We start from the raw sequence: 23340 nt of genomic DNA on the forward strand, positions 1-23340 counted from the left end.
GTACAGGTATGAAATGAATTAAAAGAGTAAAAAGATGATACATAGATAAACTTCTCATCTGGCAAAACACCGGTCTATCATATTTTTCACAACTCCCAGTTTTACTCTGAGATTTTCCCATGGTGATTACACTGTGTCTGTGGTGTTCATTACAGGACGCTGATTATTGTAATTCGTGTACTGCTATGATTCCACCACTAGAGGTAGATGGACACACAGGGTTAAAACAAAGACATACATTAATGACCATAGCTCTTAAACCTGTGTTTTCTGATACTTGTTCAAACCCCTTCCCACTATTATTCCCATACTCGGTTCACTTTTTCCCCCACACACCTTTCCATGCCAGACAGCATGAGATAAATGCAGATGGTTCTTGGGAGCTTTTAAAAAGTTCCCATCTGGCTTTGACTTGTCCAAAGGACCGCCTGAGGCCTGAACCAAGAGCTCCATCTTAAAACCGACAGATTTCAGATATGGACAATAGCCCGATGATAAAGAAACTGGCAGGAGATTGAACAGTTGCAGTATGATTAGACATTATCCTTTCATCTGATTCCCTCAGTAGCATTCTGCAGACAATGAACATCTTGTTTCTAAGGACAAACCTGCAGAGCACCTGAGTAAGCGATGGTGTAATGAATGATACAGCTTTTTCTGTCACTTATAAGATTAATATTAAGCTGTAGTGATAAAAAAAAGGTGTAATGCTTGCAGAATATGTGTTTTTAAAAGGAACAAAGCATGTCTAAAACATTTGGCATATAATGTAGATGTTTCATATGTAATGCACCTAAACATTTCCAGATGGTCATACCATTGTAAGACCTTCTGACTCTCTTCTTTCTGTCTCTGTAAATATGGAGGGTCCTTCTTAGGCGTGCAGGGTTCTCATGGAGGGGGCGGATCCATAGGAAGCAGGTTGATTCTCTCTGTATTAATCTCTGTCATTGTGTGTGTTTGAGACAGAAAGAGAAGGGGAGGGGTGATATAAAGGCTGGTTCCCTGTTGCTTGCTCCCATTCCTTCTGCAGGGGATTCTCCAGTATGATGTTCTTGTTTACAGCCACCTTGACCATCCTGGCACTCAGTTCCCTGGACCAGGTGGAGTCTTCAGCCTATGACAAGATAGTCACACACAGTCGCATCAGGGCTAAGAAAGAAGGGTAAGATTGTTTTAAAAGTTCACCTTTGCTGACTGGGACAGAGGGGGTTAATTTTGTTAATGTTGTTAATGTCTTCAAACATAGAAATTACATATAAGGCCACTTTAAAAATGCAATAACAACCAATGAGATGTAAGATACATGTACGTAAAATGATTTTGTACTGTTTCTTAATACTAATTAAATATCATAATTTTTTAATTGTAGCACGTTATAAACCTACCAAAAACCAATCTTTTTTGTTATCTTTTTTTCTCAAATTATGCTGCCAAAATATTTGTAATGGGACAAAAATGTATTGAATTATCAGGAAATACAAATTAAGCATTGTATCTAGGAGTCTCAGACCCCCACTGTATTTTTTTATTGTTATTTTTTGTTATACAGTATGAGCCTACAATGATTGAAATATTATCTTATGTATATGTAATTAAAACAAATATTGTGATATCCTAAAATATTACTTGTTACATTGATATATTTGTATAAATGTAACTATTTTTATGATATAATATTTGTCAAATTTTTTTTTTTTTGCTAAACTTATTCACTTTACAATTACAGAAATCTGTGTATCATTAACATGGCATTTAAAAAATGAGAATATTTCAATTTTTATTCATTAACCATAAATGTATTTCTAAAGCCTTTTTTGCTCAGTCAGCTCTTTAAAGCAATTTGTCAGGACTTCTATATAATCACCTGCCTAACTGAACACCCCGTGGCATGTAAATCTGTCATGTCTGCAGTTATCAACCATTCCAAGATGGGGTTTTTTTTTAACACACATGCTCCCTCCGCTCTTTTTTTTTCCAGGCCCAATGTGTGCGCTTTACAGCAGGTCATGGGGACGAAGAAAAAGTACTTCAGCACATGCAGGAACTGGTACAAGAAATCCATCTGTGGCAAGAAGGCGTAAGTCATCCATCGCTTTTCACTCTGACACTCTCTGCTTTAGCCAGGTTTCTGCCCGTGATCTCGTCAGAGGTCGCCGTGAAACGGCGCCTGTGGTTCTCAGGGTAAAGATGGGTCACAAAGGTGATGGATTACCGGTACATTGATTAGGCTTGTTCTGTGCTGTAGGGTGTGTTCAAGGATAGTGAATGAAACGGAAGCATTTGAAACTATTTTGTACACTTCATACAGATCAGTTTTTTTTTTTATTATTTTTTTTTTTTTTTTATTAGTAAGGATTCAAGACAGTTGGATTTTTGCCAAAACAAGCTGGGCCAAATACTTGATTGATTATTAAAAACATATTACACTTTGGAGCCTTTCTCTCAGCTCTCAGCAGGATAATAGAACAGTTGTCAGCCAAATGCATCTAACTGTACTTGTTTATGGCAGATGAACCGCAGCTCATGTGCGCTGACTCTGACTTGACATATTTATTGTTGCTCCAGTGGCTTCTCTCTCCGTTTTCTCCTCAATGCCACTCTAATTTACTGCATCTTCACTGAGAGGATGAGGTAAGCATGTTTCTGGGCTCTGTAAGACTGCGATGGAAGCCTTAGGGACGGGTGACTAGTAATTGGCTAAACTTTTCAGGCTCAACTCAGCCTTTCCACTGGCAGAGATCTGCAATATGTAACAGAACAGAGAAAAACATTTGGCCTCAGGAAAAGTCTGTGTTTGATTGTAGTTTTTTTTTTTTTCTGTTTTAGTTTTTTATGTCTCTGCATATATCATTGTTGATGGTCATTTGTGTTCATTGTTCATGTTATTTGTTTTTATATTGCCATTTATGTATATATATATATATATATATATATATATATATATATATATATACACTGTACAAAAATTCTAACCTCTCCAAGTCAAAATTTTCTAGTGACTGGTCACATAAAAATTTTTCAATTTGTCTGATGTATTATTTCTCATTGAACCAATGTTAACAGACTATTGCAACAAGAATTGCACTTGGGCCAATTTAAATAGTCTTTGCAATAGTCTGTTAACATTGGCTCAATGAGAAATAATACATCAGACTAACTGAAAAATTTAGATGTGATCAGTCACTAGTATATATATATATATAATTTTTACAGTGTATATATATATATATATATAAATTATATGTATATAGACAAATCATAAATTGTATCTTTTTAACCATATATATATATATATATATATATATATATATATATAAATATATTTGTGTGTACAGTATGTGTGTGTGTGGCCTGGTAGACTCATTATAATGATAAAATGTCCCCAGAAAGATGGCAATTTCTGAAATCCTTGTCCTTGTGGGGACATTTTTGGTCCCATGAGGAAGACAGCTTATAAATCATACTAAGTGATGTCATATGAAAGTTTTCTGTGATGGGTAGGTTAGGTTTAGTAGTAGGGTTAGTGTAAGGGGATAGAATATTCAGTTTGTACAATATAAAATCATTATGTCAATGGAATGTCCCCATAAAACATGAAAATACAACGTGTGTGTGTGTGTGTGTGTGTGTTCGGCTGTGTTCAATCATGCAGCAGCATGTCCAGGAACCTAAATGACTGATTCTTCTTCATGCCTGTAGTCATCAGACAAACATTGATTTTGGTAGAGAGAAAGCAAATAAAATGTTCTCAGCTCCTTTTTTAAGATTTGAATTAAATAACCGTTGCCCCCAGTTCAATCTTCTCAAGAGAGACTTACAGAGAATTATAAAGAAAGAGTCTCCTGTGTATGTTAATTAATGTCCTGACTCCTGTGAGTTTTATGATACAGCTCAATTGTCATCCTTTTTCTCACCTGTAGTGTTGTGTTACTCTTGGATTTACAGTATGGCTGCAGCCTCTCTGGTCACAGTAGAAAACATATGAAAGCAATTTTAAATGTGTCTACTGGGAGGTAAATAATAAAAGCACAAAATAATCACCCCTGGTTGGCGTCTCCCCCCCAGTTCCCCCTGACTAAAATCTGGGCAGCAGTAGGTCCGGAGCTGCCCAGCTTGCTGTCTCTCCTCTGGGCGCCTAGGGGAAAGTTTGAGTCAGGCCTCTCTCAGGGATCCTGCTGGCTTCCTTTTTCCTTCCTTTATCAACACTGGGAACATTGTTCAGTGTCAGTGGATGAACTCCACCACAGCTGCAAAGTCTGCGCCTCTAGATGATAACAAAAGAAAAAAGAGCATTTTAATCTGTGCAGTGTCAGGTGTGTGTCTCTGACAAACAGCAGGGCTGAGAACTAAGAACTGCGGGTAACGACATTAGTCATGGGAGAATTATCTACACGCCATCTGCAGACAGCTGTTGGAAAGCCTTTTTTTTAATGCAAGGTTAGAACTTTTAGCTTTTAGGCAAGTGCTAAGATTCAAATTATTATTTACTCTTAAATGGATAGTTCACCCCAAAATGAAAATTCAGTCATCATTTACTCACCCTCAAGTTGTTTCAAACATGTATACATTTCTTTCATCTGCTGAACACAAAAGAAGATATTTTGAAGAATATGGGTAACCAAACAGTTGATGGACCCCATTGTATGGGGTAAATAAATAAGTATGACAGTATGACAAAATAAATAAAAAATATTATATATATATAAATAAAATATGTATATATATATATATATATATATATATATATATATATATATATATAGGAGACACATTTGGTACATTTAAAGCCTTTTCGTCATGAAAAAAAAAAAAAGTATAATATTTTATTTTTTCATGACGAAAAGGCTTTAAATGTACCAAATGTGTCTCCTCTTGAGTTTCAGAAGAGATCTCGTGCTCAGATTTGCCGAAATAAAAAGTTTGCATTAAAAGATTTAAATTTGAAATCAGGAATTTGTAAAAGAGTATCACATACATCCCAGTTAACAGGGAACGTTCTCAGAATGTTTTTCAATGTTACTGCTTGTTTCAGAACATTCAGAGAACTTTCAAAAGTAATGTTTGCAAAATGATACAATTGAATGTTTCCTTAAAGTTTGCATAATCAAAAAAAGGGATGTTTTTAACGTTCACAAATGATGTTTTTATAACTTAATGGGAACATTAGCAAAACATACCATAATTTTATATGTCTGCTACTGTCTAAATTTGCATCAAGTTTTAAATTCCCTTAGGAAGTTGATGAAAAGTATCTAAAACGTTACTGAGACCTGAGCCCCCCCTGAGCGACAAAATTCCCCCTGAGAGCACATATCAAGCTGTACGCTCTTGATGTGTTCAAGAAACCACTGGAATGCTTCACATGTTTCCCCACTGCATGTCAGATATACTATAGAGATACCAGTTGAAGTTATTTGTCAAAAATGAACATCAATCATTATTCTGTCAAAACAGCCCAAAGGCAAGTGACCTCACACATTTCAGGCAATATACTTCCTCTGCCAGGCCTGGCTCAGATTTGGGTCGTTGCCCTCTTATGTTGTCAAATATTTGAGGATTTGCAGATGAGGTAATACTGTGGAACCTACCGTCATAGAACATATATTCTTAGGAGAAGTTATATAGTTGTCTGTAATATAGAGATGTTTTTGTCTTTGAATAGAAAGGGTATTTTAGTGTCTTTTCATTGGTATTTTCTAAGTTTTGATATTTTTATAGTGGATGATGTAAATGTTCATCTTATTTGTAACCATGAATATTAAGTCCAGCAGTTTGTGACACATTTTGATTTATAAAAACTGCAAAAATGTAGAGAAAAAGGCTATGCTAAATTAAAAACAAATCCAGATAAAACTCCAGATGGTTGAACAAACATGTTTTATTTGAAAAAGACACATCTGTGTAGACATGTTAAAATAATTTATCATGAGTTTTCTGGACCGAATACGAACAAAATGTCAATTCTTCCATTTTGTAACAAAGGAACAAATTAGGTAGAGAATAAAAAAATATTTAATATGCCATACCAAAAACATGTCATATGTTCCATAAATTTGACTGTTTTTTTTTTTTTTTTACTCTTTTTTCCATGCAGGATGGTATTATATGAGTGCTGCCCAGGTTATATGAAGTTAGACGGGAAGCGTGGTTGCCCTGCAGGTCTGTATTCATTCATACTATCAGTAGGAATATTACATAGTGTTTAATTTTTTATTATGAGTTTGCTGTCTGTGTGGTTGTTAGAAAGTTGCAATAAGCACGATTTGAGTTGTCAATCATGTCTGTAGCGCAAATAACTTAACATTCACATGTCAAAAGTTAATACATATGGTTATTTTTATTGGTATATTGGATTGCGCCAACAATTATAATATATTTAACTTCAGTTTAAGGTCATGCTTAGATTAAATGTCAAGTTATTCATTGGCTATGAGTTCAGTGGAGGAGAACATTAGTTTTTGTTCTCTCAACAAACACCAGACCCAGCTGGCTGTATTTAAACATGATTAATGAGCCACAGCTTGTCTTGAACGTGGACTCGAGGTTCACATCATCTGACTTTGGATTATATGCTGTATTGTAACTCTATACTGAATCTATTTATTTGATAGAAACTGTGCATGCAACTCTTTGTGCTTATTTCCTGTAAATTTCACTCCACACCCAGTGGCCCCTATCGACAGTGTTTATGGCACCCTGGATCTGGTGAAAGCCAAGATCACGCAGCGATACGCTGACCAATCCAAACTGAGGGAAGAAATCGAGGGAGCAGGATCTTACACAATGTTTGCGCCCAGTGACGATGCCTGGGAAGAGTTAGATCCCGTGAGTCGCATTCCAGGCCATGTTCTGCTTCATTCGAGCCGCAGTATTTGCATGCTATGTTTAAATCGGTTAAATGCATGCATTATTAATAAGCACACTTGAACGGAACTTATTAAAAAGAAATAAATTGAGGAACATGTCATCATGCTGTCGTTTTCTTCTAACTTTTTTTTCCCAGAGCAAAGTTATTACATTTTAACGTCATTTCTGTATATTTGCAGGCATTGAAAGCTGCCATGGCCAGGGGAAACACTGAGCTTTACAATGCACTCCACTATCACATGGTCAACAAACGGCTTCTCACTAAGGACCTGAAGAATGATTTGACCCTGAAGTCCATGTATAACAAACAAGGCCTCTATATCAATCACTACTCGAATGGAGTATGTTTCTCTTTTCTTCAAATTTACTGTGTGTGTGAAACTGTGTACAGTATAGGCTTTTTTAGTATTATATACTATTATTCATATTTTGAATTAACTTTCATTTTGATATTAGTGTAACTTTGTTTTGTGTTTTTGTCAGTATTATAGTTTTTTAATTTTTTTATTTAGCTTAGCTAATTTATTTCCGGTTTAATTTTTGTGTAGTTTTATTTAAAAAAAATTTAAACATTTTTTCTTGTAAAATTTTATTTCTGCTTTATTTCAGTTAACAAAAAATATGTTTTAATTGTTTTTAGTTTTAGTTAAAGGGATAGTTCACCCAAAAATTTAAATTCTGTCATCACTTACTTACCTTCAAGTTGTTCCAAACCTGTATGAGTTTCATTCTTCTGTTGAACACAAAAGAAGATATTTTGAAGAATGTTGGTAACCAAACACTTGATGGTAGCCATTGACTTCCATAGTATTTTTTTCCACTATGGAAGTAATGGCTACCGTCAACTGTTTGGTTTCCAACATTCTTTCAAATATCTTACTTTGTGTTCAACAGAAGAAAGAAACTACTGTATTACGGGTTTGGAACAACTTGAGGGTGACATTTTTGGGTGAATTATCCCTTTAACAATTGCCAAACTGTTATGAAATGCTCTTTGAAGATCCTGCCATCATATAGTCATCCTCATGTCGTTTCAGACCTGCATTACCTTCTTTCTTCTGTGAAACAAAAGAAGATATTTTAAAGAAGACTTCAACCTTCAACCTTGATTGGACCCCATTGACTTTCATTAAGTCAAGTAAAAAAAAAAAAAAAAAAGATTAATGAAAGTCAATGGGGTCCAATCAAGGTTGTTTTGGACCCCATTGACTTGCATTGTATGCACACAAATTGTTGAAGTCTTCTTTAAAATATCTTCTTTTGTTTCACAGAATAAATAAAGTAATGCAGGTTTGTAAAGTCACTAAACTGATCTGTTTCAATGTTTTACAGGTTGTCACTGTGAACTGTGCCCGGATTATTCACGGCAACCAGGTTGCCACTAACGGAGTTGTGCATGTCATTGATCGGGTCATCAGCGCTATAAGCCAAACGATAAAGGATGTGATCGAAAACAATGATGATCTGAGTATACTGAACGTATGTGTTATTATGACTGTGCTATTGTAAATTAATATAACTAAAAATCCTTGGAGGCTTTCTGAACATTTGATAGGAAACATTACAGATGAAAAATTATTCCTCAGCAGGGGCATATGATTTCTGAGAGTCAAGTTTATACAAACATCTTGTTTGACGTCTTTTATAGACAGTTGCTGTGAATTCGGGTCTCCAGAACCAACTGGGAGAGCCCGGACACTATACACTTTTTGCTCCAACCGACGAGGCCTTTGATAAACTAGGCGGCGACGTCATGGAGAGACTTATGAGTGACCCAACTGTACTTCAAGGTAAACATATTACTTACTGTATATTGTAGTAGACCAGAACCACAGAACATTATTTATCTCTGTTTTCAAGTGTTTTCAGGGGGTTGCAGTCTTGATGCACTACAAAGCTAGAGGTAATACTGCTACTGTGGTTTTAAAGTCTTTATCACAAAGTGCACTTCCTTTTTAAAAGTTTGTGGTCAGTAAGATTTTCTTTTTGAAAGAATTTATTTTATTCAGCAAGGATGCATTAAATTTATCAAAAGTCACAGTAAACACTTTTTTTTTTTTAATCACGGTTTCCACAACAATTTTAAGCAGCACAACTGTTTAGATGATAATAATAAGAAATTATTCTTAAGCACCAAATCAGTAATGATGCTGAATCAATTACATTTTAAAATACATTAAAATAGAAAACACTTATTTTAAATTGTAATAATATTTCACAGTATTAGTGTTTTTACTGTATTTTGTGACAGGAATAAATTGCATTTTAAAACATTTTTACAATATTACAGTTTTTACTGTATTTGATCAAATAAATGCAGCCTTGGTGAGCAGAAAAGACTTCTTTCAAAAACATTTAAAAATCTTACCGACCCCCATCTTTTGAAAGGCAGTGTATGTGCACACAAAACGTGCACAGGATGAAATAATCACCCTCAAAGATTTGAAAGACTAGCAGCCTCATGTTTTAAGTAAACTCCACAAATGCAGTCCAATTCAAGCAGTGCCACATTCTCAGACGGCGGGCAAACAGCAGATCTGACCGCAGGGATCCAAAATCAAGTTTGGTCAAGAAGTCTAACAGGATGGGAAATGCTTAAATGTTGAATAATACTTCATCGGATTTTGGTGAAAAAGATTAGGTATTTTGTGGTCAGACCATTATAAGTGTTGTAACAGACAAAAGTATGTCTGTTTTCCCCACGACACAGTTTCACAAAGAAAAGGCCACAAATATTGGTTATGAAAAGAGTCTATTTACAACTAATCTAATCTGTGTGACCTTTTAGATTAGATTATCATTATAGGAAAAGTGTTAAAAGAAAATAACGTAGAGACATTTAGTCTAGCTTTGATGTTAACATGAATTTCTTCTGAGGCTAGTTTTCTCAAGAACCTATACTGATGTGGTACAAATGCAATGTGCAAATACATCAATCATTAAAGCAGATCAGACATCAGGGTTCTGGCCAATAGCATACAGGAAAAAAAATCCTAAAGCACTGGTTTCCTCAAGTTTCAAGTACTGAGCGTGATTCAGGGTTAACACATATTATGACCAGTACATTTACATGATTTTTCCAGTTGTTCATGATTATGGGATTTATAATTATTATTATTTACTCACAAAGAGCAATTTCTCCGCAATAAACATTTTAGAGCTTGAAATAACTAGAAAATGATATTTCCATTAAAGAAATCCCAATAGCTTTTTAAGATTTTATTAATTTCCTTGACTTTTTTGGTATAGAAATCACACTTTTAAGAAATCCCATGTATGGTTCCTAATAAAAATGACAGTTGTTGATGAAATCAATTAAAATATTATATAATGTACAATTAAATATAAAAAATAATGCCAGATAAGATCTTTATTTTAGCTAATTTACCTTATTTTAAAGTTTAAAAAATCATTTTAATCATCTTGCGGGACATTGAAAGTGTGCTGAGGCTGTCAAGTGGAATTGTAAACCACTGCTCTAAAGTTTCCCATTTTTTCCCTTTGTGGCCACCCTTGAGTACTGATGTTGACCCCACAGCAGACTGTTATCCAGTAGCCCATGTTACAAAGTGTAGATTCAGAGAAGGCTATCTTGAATATCTTGGTTTGGCGAAGCACTTAAACTTGTCAAAATGCACACGCATGTACTGCTTAAACAGATGCAGGAAATAAGCTCAGCTGCTGGGAAAGTCATATCACAGATCACAGTTGATGTAAGAGTCTCAAATCTCCACCAGATTGCCCCCGCAAAGGAAGAACTGGGTGTATGTCCCGGCGGTCAACATGAGCTTCTGTGTTTTTAATTGTCTTTGGAGGTCTGTAGACCAAAGCTTTCTGGACTATGAAGATTTAGGTCACCACACTGTTTATCTTTCAATCCTTTCTTTATCTCTCTCTTTCTGGTTATTTTTCCAAGCCCTTTTGCAGTACCACCTCCTGAACTCAGCGCAGTGCTCTGAGGCCATTATGGCAGGCTCCATCTACGGGACTCTTGAGGGCAGTAATATTGAGATCGGATGTGATGGCGAGAGCCTTACGGTCAATGGTATCAAGATGGTGCTGAAGAAGGACATTGTCACCAGCAATGGGGTCATTCATTTGATCGACCAGGTGCTCATGCCTGACTCGGGTGAGACTCTGTACATGCCCACTGTGTTCAGCCTGACATTATTTGATCTTAAAGGGTTAACTCTCCCAAAAAATCACACCCACATGTCATACATCAACAGATATTAAAATATACAACTTTATTGATGCTAATATAATATCTAAATCTCAATCTGAAGTCTAGTGTGGATCTTTTATGTGTCTTGCAGCCAAGCAGGTGATGGAGCTTGTGAGCAAATCTCAGAGCATCTTTGGTGACATGGTGTCCGAGCTCGGCCTCTCTGCAGCCATGCAGCCTGAGACTGAGTATACTCTTCTCGCCCCACTGAATGTAGCCTTCTCCGGTGAGCAAAATACAGGATGTTTCTGCAGAGATAGGAGTCTGTTTTTCCTTTCTTTTTCTAATAGAAAAGACCTGAATAAACTTTATTAATGTAAAATATGTAGAATGTGTCTGTATATATATAGATACATACATACATACATGATATGTATGTATGTATGATCTTCAGTTTGGGTTTAATATAGTTACACTTCTGAATTCCAGTCAGAATAACTTCAAATGTCTCCTCATCAACTGTCTTGCAGATGAGGTAATGTCCATGGATCAGCGTCTCCTGAAGATTATTCTGGAAAACCACATCCTGAGATTCAAGGTCTCTCTGAATGAACTCTACAACGGCCAGCTGCTCGAGACCCTTGGAGGAAAACTGCTCCGAGTCTTTATTTATCGCACGGTGAGAGACAAGGACTACTATTGTTTTTGTCTAAGAGAAAGAGACTTAGAGAAAGATTGAGGACCTGCAAACAATTATTGTGCAAACAACCACTTTTTATATGCTTTATTGCTCTGGTCTTTGGCAGTTAAGTTTTATACACTTGTATATTTGCTTCAGGTAAGTTTGTAGACCTGAAATTCCTCCTTGTCTGAATATATTGTTTCTCAATGCTCTGTAAAATGTCCAAAGCTCAACTATCATTTCATTCTCCTCCTCGTGTGTGTTTTTTAGGCTGTGTGTATTGAGAATGCATGTATGGTCAGAGGCAGCAGAGAAGGCAGTAATGGAGTCCTTCATCTCATGAGGTCCCTGATCCAGCCACCCGAGGCGACCATCTATGAGCTGCTCTTTAAAGATGGACGATTCAAGTGAGATTATCATTGTGATGTGAAATGATTACTATTTTATTAATCTATACACATTTTTTATAGTATAGAATTCTATTAAAAATATTTCTTAAGTCCATATGATTTATCAACTGGCTGATCTGTTCCAGAATCTTCTTGTCTCTGATGGAGAGTGCTGGATTGACAGACCTGCTGAAACAGGAGGGATCGTACACACTCTTTGCTCCTATCGATGCCTCCTTTGGCACCCTGACAGAGGAAGACATCACTCTTTTAAAAAGTAAAAAAAAATTCCCTCTAACATGCCCAACATTAGCTTGGTCTGCTTCCTCACAGGTTACCAGTGACTATTCTCTTATCCAGGTGACATCAACGCGCTCAGGGCAATCCTGCTCTACCATTTTAGCAATGGCGTCTTTATTAATGGAGGACTGGAGGGTGGAGTGACTAATCTTCTCAAGACCATACAGGGCAACAACCTTCAAGTGCAGTCTGTAAGTACATTGATAGCATCTCTACCAGTCGTGGTTTTTAGCGACTAACAAGCCAAGTCTATCTGATTAAACACCGTAATCAGTGAAAACACAGAGAATTCCTCAAATGGCAGCTTTTTCCCAACAGCGATCATGAGAAAAAAAAATCTATAATTAGCTTTTCCAGTTACATGATTAATGTTTAAAGGGCCTTTGCACACCCAATAATAAAACTGTTTGACTTGGAAAGAGTGACTTTTGAATTTGAGCCAATACCAATGTTTTTGTAGCACACGAGAGGGAAGGACCTGACATGCGATTATCGTCAGACAATGCAATTAGACGCAGGACACATTTCCTGTGTCTGTTCTCAGAAATTCCATGAACCAAATCCAGAACATTCACGTAAATCCTTTACAGGAAACCATACCAGCATGTTAACATTGAGTATAAAACTGACTTGATTATAAAAAATATATATATACATCATCTCATCCTAATTAGGACTATGAACTTTTTTATTTGTATGTTTGTGTAGAGCCGAGGGTCTATGGCATTGGGCCTTTTGTGTGTGAATTTAGAGCATTGCTAAGTGATAAGGTCATAACTTCCAGACAGTTTGTTGCCATCAATCAAAATCAACATAGCTCAAATCTCAGCCTCCAACGCCTCCATCCCTAACTCCCTCTAAAAGTTGGAACAATAGGTCTCCTAATGTCCAGACACTTCCTTTGCTGAAAACAGATATCAGCACTGTAAATGTAAATTTACTTTAGTCAAGAGATATCTCACAAAAAGAGCAAAAGCTAGGAAGTGACTTCTTAAAATATAATGTCCAGCTGTTGTATTTTTCTAAATGTGCTGAAGTGTTTCAAAGGGTTTTGTAAGATGATCCCACTTAGGCTCACATTATTATTATTATATATTTTTTTATTAATATTATTTTATGCATGATATATATATATATATATATATGTATGTATATATATATATATATATATATATATATATATATATATATAATGTGTGTGTGTGTATAATATTTTTATGAAATATTAATTGTATATATTTTTTTCCTCTCGTCTAATCAATGCTAATTTAAAAAAAGTAATTTAATTATTAACACCACCTTATACTCAGGTTAACAACTCCATCCATGTAAATTCAGTGGAGGTTCCAGATTTTGATCTTATGGCATCCAATGGAGTGGTCCATGTAGTGAAGACTATATTATATCCACAAGGTAAAGTATTAAAAGCAATGAATGTGCGTTTATATGCAAATATCTTTAAGATGTGATATTGTTTGGTGGGACTTTTACATGCATTAAGTCAAAATCAATTGCATAGATCGACTACATCTTCAATGAACCTGATTTCACAACTCTTATATAACTGTACAATTCCTGAAACATAAGACACAGTCCCTAGAGCTTAATAGAAGATTTTACTGAATTTCACAGATCTGCCAGTTGGCAGTGAAGACATATTGATTCTGCTGAAGAGACTCATCAAATACATGCAGCTGAAGGTACAGCAGAACACACATCATATCTGAACACTTACTCACATTATATAACCATCCATCACAGTCCAGCACACATCCTGTTTTATCAGTTGCTTTTATTTTATTTATTTATTTTTGGTTTGGTTTGTGTATAGTTTGAATCTGGATTCACCTACCGTGAGATTCCACTTACATTCATCAGTAAGTTCAGTTTCAACCCTCTCAGTGTCATTTCTCTTTAAGTTCCACATAACATCATCAAGGACATATGGGTTATATTTGACATGCTTTTTATTAATGAAAATTGTGCTTCTCATTGCAGGGAGGACTACAACTACACATTTCATTGAGACAGGTAGAACATTATTTCATCACTTTTTAATTTAATTTAATTTAATTTCACTAAATGGCAACTCTTTTTCCCATCCACTCACACCCTTTCTACATCCATAAGCATTCATTTATTTTATGTGATACTGAGCTCCTCAGGCAAGCCCTTCTCTGCCAGCCAATTATTCCCAGAAGCTCTTTTAGACATTTGTACAATTATGTATTTACTCAATTATTATTCAATACAACAACGAGCCTGAACTTCGCCTCAAATGCAGCTCCAAGTAAACCTGATTGATCATAGAGCCCCAGAGGAGAGCGAGAACATGTTGTTTTGTTGGATTGAACCAGCACTGGTATCTCCTGCGGCAGTCGCTGGACAGATACAGCAGATAAAGAGCCATTCGAGACAGAGAGAGAGAGGATTTCGCCTCAGACCATGGCAGGAGACCTTCCTGTTGAGTAGGAGTGAATGTCGAAGCTCAGAAAATTTTAAATGGAATTTATGTGAATTGAAGCTATTGGAAACTTGGCTTAAAATGTGTATTTGTGAAGGTAAAAACTGATTAAAGCTTAGGTACTGGCAGTGGTTGCGAGAATTACGACCTAGAGCAGAGCTACCTTTCTTCTTAAAAAAATAATAATAGTCCCACAATTTTGTAAAGCTAATGTGTGTCAAAACAGCCCGACATTGGCTGAACCAATGTATACACACTGACAGCATCTAAAATTCGGAAGCCTTTTATGTGTTACTTTACAATCACAAGTGTTGATGAATCCTCTGAGGGCTGGTCAGATCTAGAACAGTGTTTCTCAACTCCAGTCCTCGTGACCCACTGCTCTGCACATTTTGTATGTCTCCCTTATTTAACACACCTGAACCAGATCATCAGCTCATTAGGAGAGACTCCATGAACTGAACTGAGTGTGTCAGATAAGAGAGACATACAAAATGTGCAGAGCAGTGGGTCACGAGGACTGGAGTTGGACACCACTGATCTAGAACCTCAGATTCAACCCCAGATTCTCTGGAACCTTTGCGAGGGTACCGCTGTAAGAGACCCAATCCCATAGCGGGACCCTTACTTATTAGTAAATGATAGACAAACTTTTTCCATGAAAGATCTTTTAATGACAAAGCAAGTTATAAATTAAATACAGATGTGACTGATGAAAGTCAAGTCATTTGGAGACTTTGTACGGCTTAATTTAATAAGTCGATGTTACAGGGAAACATTCGCATATGTCATTCATTTATCGAATTGTGCATCTGTCATGGTTCCAATCAGTCTTTAAAACCACACAGAGGACAATGAAACCTTTATAACGACAAAGTAAATGGTTTAATCAATGAATTAAATGTTGAGTGTGACCAAACCATATCAGTAAGATTTTATTAAGCTTTTATTAAGCAAGGGCACAATGAATTGATCATGATAATTATAATAATAATGTTATAAAAGATTTCAATTTAAAATAAATGCTTTTTTACTCTGTTCATCAAGAATCCTAAAAAGGTGTATCATATTTTGTTCCCACAAAAAAAGTATTAAGCAGCACAACTGTTTTTAACATTGATAAAAAAATAAGACATGTTTCTTGAGCACTAAATCAGCATATTAGAATGATTTCTGAAGGATTATGCGACACTGAAGACTGTAATTATGCTGAAAATTCAGCATCGCATCACAGAAATACACTACACAATAATTCACAATAAAATATACTAAAATAGAAAATTCATATAAACACTTCTGGTCTGCTCACCAGTCAAGACTTCTTGATTACTGAAACATGAAACCGACCCTAAACGGTAGTGTGTGTGTGTGTGTGTGTGTATGTGTAATGTAGTTTTTTTTTTTCCTTATATACAGTCAGTGCACACTGTGTTTGAGTACCACCATAAATCACAAAGTACCATTTATGCTGAGCCTGCAATCAAAAAAAGTCAGGATCCAGATCCAGATCCACAGCCACATGTGCACAATGTCTTATCTCATCTTTGGCAGAATACCCTGATTTTTGTTTAATGAATCCAGCAGTAGCACGAAACGTGACCCCTGTTGCAGTGTCTATGAGAAAGGCAGACGTGGTGTTCATTAACAGCTCTGAAAGCTCCAGTGACTATTAATGACTGGCTTTGACTTCCATTCTCATCTTTGATAATTTACTTGTGATTTATTTCACTTTGGCACAATGCACGAATAGATTTCAGAACAAGTTCGCTGCAATTGGAAGCAAACCTGACTGTAGCAAGGTTAGTAATTCAGGGAAGAAGGAAGCCGGAACAGGCAAACGAGCAACATACTTTAATATCAAAATAAACGGTTTCACTTTATTTTGATGGTCCCTTTAACACATTCTGTTGACTATAAGTAGCGTTGCACCTACATGTCTACTAACTCTCATTAGAGTGTTAGTAGAGTATTAGTAGACTGGTAGGGTTAGGGTTAGAATAAGTTGACATGTAGTTGCAAAGTAGAATGTAGACAGTAGAATGTCTGTTGAGGGAACATCACAATAAAGAGTTAGTAGATATTAAGCAGACACTCTACTAATACTCTAATGAAAGTTAGTTGACATGTAGTTGCAAAGCTACTTATAGTCAACAGAATGTTCAAAAGGGACCATCAAAATAAAGTGTTACCAAATAAACAAACACAAAACGAAAGTAAAGCGGCAGTCCCTCACGAACGACTGCCGCACCTACATAAACAAAAAACAACTTAAAGGGATAGTTCGGCCAAAAATGATATTTAACCCATGATTTACTCACTCTCAACACATTTTCAGTTATTTTAGAAAATGTCTTAGATCTTTCAGTGGTTATAGTGTGAAGCTATGGGGTCCACCTCCTCCAAGTCCCAAAATGTGCATGCATCCTTCACAAAAGTAATCCATCCGGCTCCAGGGGGATAAACGAAGGCCTTCTGAGGGTAATCCGTGCGGTTTTGTCGTAAAAATATACATATTTAAAACTTTATAAACGAAAATAACTGGCTTCCGGTAGTGGTCGACGCGCGTTCACGGAGATGGATGCTGGCGTATGACGTAGGACGTAGCGTAGGAAGCGTCGTGACGTAGAACGAACGTAGAGTTTTGTTTTGCTCTGCTCTCTGGCTGCGCTGTCACGTTCGTTCTACGTCACGACGCTTCCTACGCTACGTCCTACGTCATACGCCAGCATCCATCTCCGTGAACGCGCGTCGACCACTACCGGAAGCCAGTTATTTTCGTTTATAAAGTTTTAAATATGTATATTTTTACGACAAAACCGCACGGATTACCCTCAGAAGGCCTTCTGGGACTTGAAGGAGGTGGACCCCATAGCTTCACATTATAACCACTGAAAGATCTAAGACATTTTCTAAAATAACTGAAAATGTGTTCGTCTGAAAAAAGATTGACATATACATCTCGAACGGCTTGAGGGTGAGTAAATCATGGGTTAAATATCATTTTTGGCCGAACTATCCCTTTAAAGTCCAGACTTGGTCCTCTCTCGTCCTTCACTGTCGTCACTCCTCCTTTTATGCATCTGGAGCTTCTCCGTGAGTCACTCAAGGATCCGTTCTCTCGGCTCTTCAGCCCTCCCTGCTTGCCACACTAACTTTAACTTAAACATATCTAAAAAGACAGTTGTACTTTATTCCAAGAAAGGAAAATGTCTCTGAATAATTTGTTTTTCACAACTACTGAGAACATTGTTGAAAATATCATGACCACTATTATGACCACTATTATTTGACATGACACCTGACAGGATTTGTACCTTTCCCACAGGTCCCGAGATCAAGGTCACCAGGGTCATTGAGCGTGAGCCAATCAAAGTTACAAGAGTGGTTGAAGGAGAACCAAGCATCACCAAAGTTACAAGAGTGGTTGGAGAGCCAAGAGTCACCAAAATTACCGGAGTACTTGAAGGAGAACCAAGTTTAACAAAAGTTACAAGAGTGGTTGAAGGAGAACCAAGCATCACCAAAGTTACAAGAGTTGTCAAAGGAGAACCAAGCATCACCAAAGTTACAAGAGTGGTTGGAGAGCCAAGAGTCACCAAAGTTACCAGAGTACTTGAAGGAGAACCAAGTTTAACGAAAGTTACAAGAGTGGTTGAAGGAGAACCAAGCATCACAAAAGTTACACGAGTGGTTCAAGGAAAGCCATCAAGGCTCAAAGACACAAGGCTCATTGAAAGTATGTCTGAACTTCAAATTAAGTATCAAGGTTAATTTTATAAAAAATACTCTGTTTTCTTGTAGCATTGATTTTGCATTCATTCTTTTTGCTCAGCTCACAGTGCCTCATCTGATGGTGAAATTGATTCTGAGGGAGAAATCAAGAGAATCATGGGTGAAGGTCATTAATTTGAACAGCTTTATTTGGTTGTATAGTTCAACATTCCTATTTGGCCAAGTTGTTAAGAGTTAAAATGTCCAGTTGGTTTTATTAAACATTTGAAAAAGGATTCTAGTGTAGTAAGAACTGGATTAGAAAGAGATACTCAGCATGTTCAAGTCTGTTCTCAAAACAAGTTCCTCGTACTTAAACAATTCAGTTTGGTTCAGAGTGGCTGTAAACAAAGTTGTTTGTCCTATTCTGTCTGATACAACATTGAAAGGATTCTTGTGGCACAGCCATGTCAAATATGATCTCTTTATATGTTGTAGATATAACCAAGCATCAGACGTTTCAGGATGGTGACGTACACATGCTCCAGGAGGAAGACATCAGACAAATCACTGATGCAATCACTCAGGGAGGTTGGTCTAAGAGAGTATTAATTGAGTTATGGATTATATATAAAAAAAAAAAAAAAAGCCCATATCATGGCCGCAATGTTGCTGAATGGTAAAAGCAACCCTTTATCTGATATTAACTGCATTATAGAACATGACATATTATTTATGTGCTATTAAAAGTATTTTTGATTAGCTTTTATTATATTTTTTCAGTTTTCATTAAAATTTTAGTTTTAGTATTTTATTTTATTTTAGATAGTTGCCAAGTCAACATTTACATTTTTTTAATCTAATATTAATAGTTCATTTTATTTCATCTTTATATCAATTAATGCAAATTATTTTTAATAGTTTTGATTTTAGTCAACAATAACACTGACCTTGGTACTTGTATTTAAAGGTTCATGTATTTTGAACAAATGAAACTTAAATCAGTGAGCCATTTACACTTGACCCAAGAGACAATCACAACAAATCACAATTTTTTTCAGATATCTTTCTCTGCTGCCAAACACCTTTTCCCTGTAATCCTTGGCTTATGTAATGATCAATGATTCTTTCGCATATTGTTTTTATTTTTTTATGCCATTGATACAAACATTAATTTGATTTATGATTTTGAAAGGCTTACGATCTGTAAGACTCTTTTGTAGCTTCCTAAAGAGCTTGACATTTTTATTGAGAACAGCTGTGAACTCGGTGATTCATTCTTGTGTAGTAATGTTTAATGTTTGTTTGTCTGTCTAATTTTATGCCCATGGATTACAATCCCTAGTTACGTAACAGAATAAAGCTCCGTTGGTTTTCCCATGGCTCACACATATGGCTCTACTCCAGATGCTTTTGGTTTAAGTTCCTACCTTATGGTTTTCATTCATTTTTGGCAAGATCACACTTATGATTTAGCTAAAAGAAAGAATGGTTTTACTCCAGAATCTTTAAGCAGTACAGTAAAAGTAAGATTAAGGCTTTCATTATTCACTATTACTCACTGATTTGGCTCAGGGTTAGTTTCACTTTTGCCCAGAAGTTTGTTCATCCATTGTTCTCATGTCTCCTTGTTCTCAAAGGTGGACCAGGCATCACCACTATAACTAGAGTAATCAAACCAGAGCCCCAGGTTGTTGAAAGTAAGACCTAATAAAGCAAATGATGATATGATATAGGGTTTGCCCAGATGTTTGTGTCATAGACTTCTCTTTTTGCTTGAAGGCGAACCAGAGATCACCACCTTTACCAGAGTAATCAAGAAAGAGTCTCAGATCACTGAAGGTGAGACGTAATACATAAATACATAGACATAATATGTGGTTTTAAAATTTGAACCAAATCAAATGTTCATCTTTTTGTGCTCAAAGGTGCACCAGGGGAAACCACTATTACCAGAGTAATTAAACCAGAACCGCAGATCATTGAAGGTAAGATATGATATTTACACTTCTGATATTAGAGATTTTTTTGTTGTAGTTTTTTTAATTAAATGGACAGTTGATATTTGATGTGTAATTATGCATACTAATTTCCCCTACTTTTACGATCTTTAAAAACACGAATTAATTAGTCTTACTTATCACAATCAGCCAGAATTTAACTATCAGTTTATTTCAAAAATTAGAAAAAAGGTAATATAGAACATTACAGTTCTTCACTCAATTTTAAAGAAGACTTTAAAGAGCCAAAAAGGTTCTGTATAAGGAGAAATGTCATGGCATAATACTTTCATGTTTAATGGGTTATTTAAAGATAAAGTATGTTTATGAGCTGTTTAATTCATAAAGTGTAATTAAAATAAAAAATCAACCAAAACTAAATTTATAAAATGAACCCATATTGGGAAGGTTCTATACATGAAGTGCCTGACAGAACCCTTTAGTAGATAATGATTGAGTGTAATAATATTACATATTTGAATATTTACTGAATTAAATTTTATGCCTCTTTTAGTGCCAGATTTCTCAAAGATTGTATCTTTGAAGGACAATCCAGAACTCTTTGAATCAGAAACTGAGAGAATCACCAGAATCATCAAGGGTTAGTGGCTTCATAGCTCGGTGCGAATGATATGAAGAAGGATCTGATGCCGAAAGTTTAATTGATTTGATTTCTTTTTTCCTTCAGAGGGGCGTTTTAAAAAACGAGCCGCCATCAGACAACCACAAGGTATGCATTTCAGTTCATTAACATCTGATGTGTTCTTAAAGTCATTGTGTTGCTCTTTTTATACCGATTAAGATTTAAAATACTTTCAAATAGTTTTTAGCACCTTTTTTTTTTTTTTAACCCAACTTTGTCATAATCCACAGACAAAGAGGAAAATGAACCATAGATGTGTAGATTAACTTTTATATATATGTGTGTGTGTGTTTGTTTGTGGACTAAAACACAGGATCAAGACGAAGAGTGAGACTGGTCAGGCATCACTCCAAACCAAAACAATGAGATGAATGGACGCTCACTGTACTTGGAGATCCAGCTTAAGTGAAAGACAGTGTTGTAGAACAGTGTGTTTGTCCTGAAAATACACTTTTGCTACAAACCGCATGGAATGTTTACACATTACAAACCAGCGCAGTAATATCTTGGATCTGTGTGGCAAACACCCCACTTCAACTCAGAAATGGTGGTGGTTACAAAGAGAGACTTTGCTCCTTTTTTTCCAGCTGTTTATATTGTTTCTTTGAATATATACTGTATGAGCCTTGTCATTGAGCTTGTCGTGCACATTATATTTTATGGTGCTTGCATTGCGACACTTGAATGCGTTTTTATATGATCAGGATCAGCAAAGCTTTGGCTTTTGTGTTTACTTTAAATTATGCAGCTTTTAACTGTCCATCATTCAGCTATAGTTCATTTTTATGAATTTATTCACTTAAAACTTTTTTTTAAACAGATAAGACTTTTCAATTGTACAAATTAAAATCATCACATTGAAATAAGCCTCAATGTAGCTAAAATAAATAAATAAAACAATTTCATTTTAAAAGAACTACTTGTGATTTTATTGAAAAAAGTCTATCCATTGCTATCCATCTTGAGTTTACTGTGAGCTAAACACGTTAATCCCTTTATGTCCTCATTTATAGATACATGGCACGTCAAAAATGACATGAAGTGAATGCAAAAACTAACACTGCAGAGTAAAAGAAGCACATGTTGACGTAAGGGCTTATGTAGCTGCATGTATATGCCTTTACACACGACATATGGATTACTTTATGTTTGAAAGAAGTAAAGCTTTGCTCCTAAACCTGAAACCCTATACTTTATTGAAAAAACATTGGGAGGATGAACATGTCTAGCAAGTTGTTTTAGATGTATATACACTCAAAATTCTCCATTGTTTGCACTGGTCTAAAGTGAAAGCTGCTAAATTCACACCTAATATCGATCCAAATGATCCATTACAATGAAAACCATAAAGAAACATTTTCATTAAAATTAAATCAAATATAAAAACCTTTCAGGCAGTTGCAAAAACAATCTGACTTCAATCTGCTTAATATGTAACATGCATTGTTTTTGCCATTGCTAGTGATTGCTATGTAACTTTAGATTGCCAGCTTTCAGCACATTTCTTTAACAGTTCTTTGTGCAAGTGTCATACTGACTAGTGATCTTACTTTGTCTTTAGCAAGCCAACAACAACTGACCTTAACTCAAGGACAATAGAAAAGGCCATTTCTTTCTCCACACAAATGCTACAGAGAAAGTGTGTATTGTGGCTGAACTTGCAGTTTCACATATGTGTTCTATTATTCTTCCATGTAGGCTATGTGAGCATTTGCATTGGGACATTTCTGCATAACGAACAGGATTTCTCATGTTTGGAGAGATGAGAGAAGCTTGGATAACTAAACACTACTAGAAGTTACAGCCCAGAATCAAATTTGATTTGAGGTCGGGAAGTTCGGTCTGGACTTGATCCGTTGTGGAGCAACAATGCTCGAACCAGAGCTGTTCGGACCAATCCAAATGTCAGGGCGGGCTTTATACTATGATGGACAGATGATCAACAGTAACGTAAACATCCACGTCACCAAAGAGCGCTTGGGTTGAATTCGTTTACAACAAAGAAGGCTGCCGCAGGAGAATTGAGATGTGTAGATTCCGCCATCGCGTCTGTTATAGAAGATATCGACAGCGCATTAATTTTAAAAGAGGAACAGAAAACCGCGATCAAGGCATT

General features: G+C 35.9%; 1 protein-coding gene across 2 annotated transcripts; it reads left to right on the forward strand.

Moving 5' to 3' along the window:
- The first annotated feature begins 898 nt into the window (after positions 1–898).
- postna (periostin, osteoblast specific factor a) lies at positions 899–22133 on the forward strand. Of its 2 annotated transcripts, XM_084400923.1 has the most exons (27): positions 899–921; positions 1034–1165; positions 1982–2080; positions 6098–6162; positions 6671–6828; positions 7050–7211; positions 8203–8349; positions 8519–8660; positions 10787–10999; positions 11187–11321; positions 11566–11714; positions 11988–12124; positions 12253–12383; positions 12467–12597; positions 13717–13819; positions 14039–14106; positions 14238–14283; positions 14405–14437; positions 18196–18606; positions 18703–18768; positions 19080–19172; positions 20222–20281; positions 20364–20423; positions 20510–20569; positions 21096–21182; positions 21270–21311; positions 21538–22133. In XM_084400923.1, exons 2-27 carry the CDS (start codon positions 1047–1049, stop codon positions 21588–21590), a joined length of 2970 nt encoding a protein of 989 aa, XP_084257049.1. In that variant the 5' UTR covers positions 899–921; positions 1034–1046; the 3' UTR covers positions 21591–22133. The 2 variants fall into 2 exon arrangements, with proteins under 2 accessions (XP_084257049.1, XP_084257050.1); XM_084400924.1 differs by lacking the exon at positions 899–921 and having other exon boundaries at positions 1032–1165; positions 18703–18762.
- The last annotated feature ends 1207 nt before the right edge of the window (positions 22134–23340 follow it).

This window comes from Rutilus rutilus (assembly GCF_951802725.1).
Source record: "Rutilus rutilus genome assembly, chromosome: 25".
Taxonomy (NCBI): domain Eukaryota; kingdom Metazoa; phylum Chordata; class Actinopteri; order Cypriniformes; family Leuciscidae; genus Rutilus; species Rutilus rutilus.

Excerpts from the sequence above, each read along its gene's own strand:
- postna (XM_084400923.1), top strand. The coding sequence starts at position 1,047 with ATGATGTTCTTGTTTACAGCCACCTTGACCATCCTGGCACTCAGTTCC. Across the intron at positions 1,166-1,981 it reads ATCAGGGCTAAGAAAGAAGG|GCCCAATGTGTGCGCTTTAC; the intron begins GTAAGATTGTTT and ends TTTTTTTTCCAG. Across the intron at positions 11,715-11,987 it reads GAGTCTTTATTTATCGCACG|GCTGTGTGTATTGAGAATGC; the intron begins GTGAGAGACAAG and ends TGTGTTTTTTAG.